We start from the raw sequence: 5,486 nt of genomic DNA on the forward strand, positions 1-5,486 counted from the left end.
AGTGTTTGTAGTGGTGAGGTATAGTGTTTAGAATATATGATACATTGTTTATTTTAGTACTGTGTACAGTGAAGGTACATTTTGTTTATAGCGCTAGAGTGATAAATGCGTTTAATTATATGGTGTTACACTGAAGTGTAGTGTTATAGTGCACCGTGATTGTACTTAGTGAATATAGTGTTTTGTATTTAAGGGTTGTAGTGTTACCCTTTAATGATACTTTGATATCATTGTTCTACCTCACGGTAAGATTTTACTTGTATCCTAAGTTGTTGTTGTAGTAGTGTTACAGTGTAGGAAATATACTTAATAAGTTCAAGATGACTAGTGTAAATGAGTTGATGAAGGTAGGTCAGGAGTTAGGGTATACAGATGAGGCTTTGAGAAACTTTGTTAAAGAGGAGCAAGCCAGGGAGCGTGAAGAAAGACATAGTAGGTTAGAAGCTGAGAAGGATAGGTTAGAATTAGAAGCTAGGTTAGCAAAAGAGAAGTTAGAAGCTGAGAAGGAACGTTTAGAAGCTGAGAAGGATAGGTTAGAATTAGAAGCTAGGTTAGCAAAAGAGAAGTTAGATTATGAAGTCCAGATTTCTAAGGAGAAGTTAGAAATAGAGATAGGAATGGAAAGAGAGAAGTTAAGTAATGAGGCTAGTGTTGCAAAGGAGAAGTTAGATTATGCTCGTCAGTTAGAAAGAGAGAAGGAGGAAGCAGAAGCTAGGAAGTTAGATACAGAATATAAGATGAAGATAGAGTTAGATATGTTAGGTAAGAAGAGTGTAGGTAAGGTTAAGGTTAAGATGACTCCATTTGACGAAAAGATTGATTCTATGGATGCGTATTTGAATGTTTATGAAACTTATGCGTCTGCTCAGAATTGGGAACATGAAATGTGGTCACTAAACTTACCGTTTCTGTTAAAAGGTACTGCTAGGGAGGTATTTGATAGGCTTCCATTAGAAGATAGGACGGATTATGAATAAGCTGAAAGATGCTTTGTTAAGGCAGTTTGAGTTGACTGATGATGGGTATAAGAAGAAGTTTAGGACTGAAAGGCCCCGTGAAAATGAGACTTTTTTGTTATGTTCCTAGCTAGAATTTCTAGATACTTAGATGGTTGGCTAAGATTGAGTAAGGTGGAGAAGACTTATGAAAAGTTGTTAGACTTCATAGTAAGGGATCAATTTTTAGATATCTGCAATAGAGAACTATATCAGAACCTTAGTAGTAAGAAGTTGTTTTCAGCCCGTGAAGTAGCGGAAGATGCAGATTTGTTTGCCAAGACTAGAGGAGGTCCGAAGTATGTAGTGAATCATGGAATTAAAGAAAGAGCTAAGCCTTATGCACTGCCGAGTAGACCTGTAGATAGAAATCAAGGTAGTAGTTATCGTATGCAAAGAGGTAACGATAGGCTGGTAAATAGAGGTAGAGCATCTCAGCAGTATGAAGGTTATAAATGCACATATTGTGGTCGTTTAGGGCATACAGCATTTTTCTGTAGAAATAAGGCTACAAATAAAGCTAACGCAGCGGAAGACATAGAACCGAATTCAATGAATCCAAGTAAGAATGATAATAGTTATCAGGGTAATAGAAGGCGAGGAGGTTATAGAGGTAGGAGTAGAGGTAGAGGAAGAAATAGAGATGCAGATTCGAAAATTTCGATGCCGAGATCAGATAGTGGTAGTAGTTTGATAGAACTTGGGGATTTTGAAGACGTAGGTACAGTTACTATAAATTCATGTCCGACAACTAGAGGTATATGTAATGGTAAAGCTATAGTTGCAATGAGAGATACTGGGTGTACATGTGTCATAGTACGAAGGAATTTGGTAAATGCAAATCAATTGTTAGGGAAGTCCAGACGATGTAAGTACATTGATGGTAGTGAGCACAGATTAGAAATGGCGTTAATTGATCTTGATTGTCCGTATTACAGGGGTACTGTAGAAGCACTATGTGTAGATAATCCTACAAATGATGTAATTATCGGTAACATAGAGGGTGCTGTAGAACCAAATTTGGTAAGTTAGCTTCAGCAGTAGAAACAAGATCGCAGAGTAAAGTTAAAGCTCATAGAAGACTTAAAGTTCCTTCACAGATTTTAGACATCACTAATGTAGAGTTTGTAGAGAAGCAGCAGGCAGATAGGTCATTAGATGGATGTAGAAAGAAAGCAGAGGAAGGTACTGTTAGAAACTGTAGAGGTAAAGGGCAAGTGAAGTTTCAGGTCAGGAATAAGATGTTGTTTAGAGAGTTTACGGCAGGAAATGGTGACGTAAGTAGGCAGTTAGTAGTTCCTAAGGATCTTAGGGAGACTGTGTTAAAAGTAGCGCATGACTCGCTTTTGGCAGGACATCTTGGTATTAGGAAGACAAGTGATAGAGTCTTGGGGGAGTTTTATTGGCCAGGTGTTCTTGTAGAGGTTAGACGATATTGTCAGTCTTGTGATATTTGTCAACGTACTATTTCTAAAGGTAGAATAAGTAAGGTAACTTTAGGTAAGATGCCTTTGATTGATACTCCTTTTAAGAGAGTTGCCGTTGACATTGTTGGTCCGATCGAACCTATGACTGATAGGAAGAACCGATATATTTTGACCATGGTAGACTATGCTACCAGATATCCTGAAGCAATTGCATTGCCTAGTATAGAGACTGAAAGAGTAGCCGAAGCATTAGTTGACATGTATAGTAGATTAGGTGTTCCAGAGGAAATGCTTACAGATTGTGGATCACAATTTACTTCACAAATTATGAATGAGGTTAGTAGGTTGCTGTCTCTTAGACAGTTAACAACTACACCGTATCATCCGATGTGTAATGGTTTAGTGGAGAAATTTAATGGTAGTTTAAAGCAGATGTTGAAACGGATGTGTAGTGAAAGACCTACAGATTGGGATAAGTATTTGAATGCTATGTTGTTTGCGTATCGGGAAGTTCCACAAGAGAGTTTAGGATTCTCGCCATTTGAATTGTTATATGGACGTAGTATAAGAGGTCCAATTACCATTTTGAGAGAGTTATGGTCAGGAAAAACAGAGAATGACGAAGTTAAGACAACTTATCAGTATGTAGTTGATTTGCAAGAAAGACTAGAAAGTACATGTAAGATAGCACAGCAGGAGTTAGAGAAGAGCAGTATTAGATATAGAAAGTATTACAACAGGAAAGCTAGGGATAGAACTTTTAAGAAGGGAAGTAAAGTACTGGTTCTTATACCTACAAAACGCAATAAGTTGTTGTTACAATGGAAAGGTCCATTTGTAGTTTCCGAGGTCGTGAACAAATTAGATTATCGGATAGACATAGGTAACAATAAGATCAAAACTTTCCATGCCAATATGCTAAAGGAGTATGTTGAAAGAAATTTCGAACCAGAACGAGGTGCATTGGCAAAGGTAAGTGCAGCTGTTGTAGAAGCGGAAAATGGGTATGATAGATTAGAGGAAGATGATAGTTTAGAAACAAGTTACCAAGATGATAGTGACATATTGTTATGTCCATTGAAGAAAGGTTCAGAGACATATAAAGATGTTCAGGTCAATCCTGACTTACAAACAGATTGTAAGACTCAAATTGCAACCTTGTTAAAGAAATTTTCAGATGTTTTAACAGATATACCCGGAAATACGTCATTAGTTCAGCATGACATTAAGTTGACTACGTCAGAACCGGTAAGGACTAAGGGTTATCCTATTCCTTTTCACTCACAGCAGATAGTAAAGGAAGAAGTTGATAAAATGCTAGAGTTGGGAGTTATCGAACCTTCTAATGCTCCGTTTTCTAGTCCAATTGTCCTTATCAGGAAAAAGGATAACACGATTAGGTTCTGTATTGATTTTAGACAGATCAATAAATGCACTGTATTTGATGCGGAACCGATGCCCAATATGGAACAGATATTTTCGAAATTATCAAAATACAGGTATTTTTCGAAAATTGACCTTAGTAAAGGATACTGGCAAGTTCCTTTGTCTGACAATGCAAAACCTTTGACCGCATTTGAAACCCCGTCGGGACTTTTTCAATTCCGGAAAATGCCCTTTGGTTTAGTCAATGCCCCTGCAACATTCTGTAGACTGATGAGAAAGGTTTTGAAAGATCTAGATCACTCAGATAGTTTTATAGATGATATTTTGATCTATACAGTCACATTGCCAGAGCATATCAATGCATTGTATGAGTTATTTACCCAATTAAGAGAGTCTAGGCTTACTGCTAGACCGTCAAATGTTTCATATGTTTTTGAAAAATTGGAATGTTTAGGTCATATGATAGGAGGTAGTAAGTCCATTGAGCCTGTTCTCAGTAAGGTCAAGGCAATTCAGGAGACCGAGAGACCCACGACTAAGCGAGGAGTCCGGCAATTTTTAGGGGTTGTGTCTTGGTACCGGAAGTTCATCCCTAACTTTGCCGCCATTGCTGTTCCGTTGACCGATTTGACAAAAAAGTTTCAACCAAATCGTATTGAATGGGGTGAAAGTCAGGAAAAGGCTTTTCAGACTCTTAAGGCTAGTTTGACCGGTCCGCCCATTTTGAAATTACCAGATTTAGACAAGATGTTTATTCTCAGAGTTGATGCTTCTGATTGTGGATTAGGATCTGTATTACTTCAAGAAAAGGTGAGGAGAAATTTCCAGTAGCTTATGCCAGTAGAAAGATGTTACCAAGAGAACAGAAGTATTCTGTAATAGAGAAGGAGTGCCTTGGTATTGTTTGGGCAATTTCTAAATTTCACAGATACTTGTTTGGTAAGGAATTTATTCTAGAGACAGATCACCAGCCGCTTTTGTATCTTAACAAGGCAAAGTTAAGTAACTCTAGAATAATGAGATGGTCTTTGCTTTTGCAGCCATACAGGATGAGGATTAGAGCAATCCCAGGTAGAGAGAACATAGGTGCAGATTATTTAAGCAGGGTATAATGTAGAGTGTAGTGTAGTATTTATGGTGGTTATAAATATGGTGTACAGTATTTCTACTTACATTTTTGCAATTTGTCGTTTTCACTTTGTTGTATTTAAAGAAAATTTATCAATTTTCTTATTTAAAGGGGGGCGTAAATGTCACAAAGTGAAAGTACGTTTGTAAAATATTGCATTATATTTTCACGCCGAACCTCATTTTTACTCTATATTCATTGTTGTGAGATTGCATCATCTTTTGTTCAATTTAGAGTTTTCGGGTGAAATTATTATTTAGAGTATTTTTATGGTTTGCATAAATTTCCATGTCTCAATTTAAACATTTTGCCGTTTATTTCACAAAAATCCTTTCAGTAATAAGAAAGTTACATTTTTGTTTTATGAACCAGATATATGTATTATGTCTGTATTTGAAGGACGGGCCTTTATTTTACATAACTATTTTTTCCCGCCGTCCCAGCTTTATTTCGTGCAAATCGATTTTTCATGTTTTGCACGATCCGTTTTCCCGCTCAGTACCCAGTAGTTTGCTATATATTGACTAAATTTTAAGTGACATATTGCAA

At 36.9% G+C, this 5,486-nt stretch overlaps 1 protein-coding gene across 1 annotated transcript; it reads left to right on the plus strand.

Annotated features, from left to right (window-relative positions):
- Nucleotides 1–320: 320 nt before the first annotated feature.
- LOC132737428 (uncharacterized) lies at nt 321–4,639 on the plus strand. Its single transcript, XM_060724713.1, has 4 exons — nt 321–432; nt 517–762; nt 1,087–2,018; nt 2,096–4,639. Exons 1-4 carry the CDS (start codon nt 321–323, stop codon nt 4,637–4,639), a joined length of 3,834 nt encoding a protein of 1,277 aa, XP_060580696.1.
- The last annotated feature ends 847 nt before the right edge of the window (nt 4,640–5,486 follow it).

This window comes from Ruditapes philippinarum, unplaced genomic scaffold (genome assembly GCF_026571515.1).
Source record: "Ruditapes philippinarum isolate M1 unplaced genomic scaffold, ASM2657151v2 ctg657_1_1_1_1, whole genome shotgun sequence".
NCBI lineage: Eukaryota > Metazoa > Mollusca > Bivalvia > Venerida > Veneridae > Ruditapes > Ruditapes philippinarum.

Coding starts and splice junctions, on each gene's coding strand:
- LOC132737428 (XM_060724713.1), top strand. CDS start 321: ATGACTAGTGTAAATGAGTTGATGAAGGTAGGTCAGGAGTTAGGGTAT. Junction 433..516: donor GGAGCGTGAAGAAAGACATA/GTAGGTTAGAAG, acceptor AGGAACGTTTAG/AAGCTGAGAAGGATAGGTTA. Junction 2,019..2,095: donor GTGCTGTAGAACCAAATTTG/GTAAGTTAGCTT, acceptor GTTCCTTCACAG/ATTTTAGACATCACTAATGT.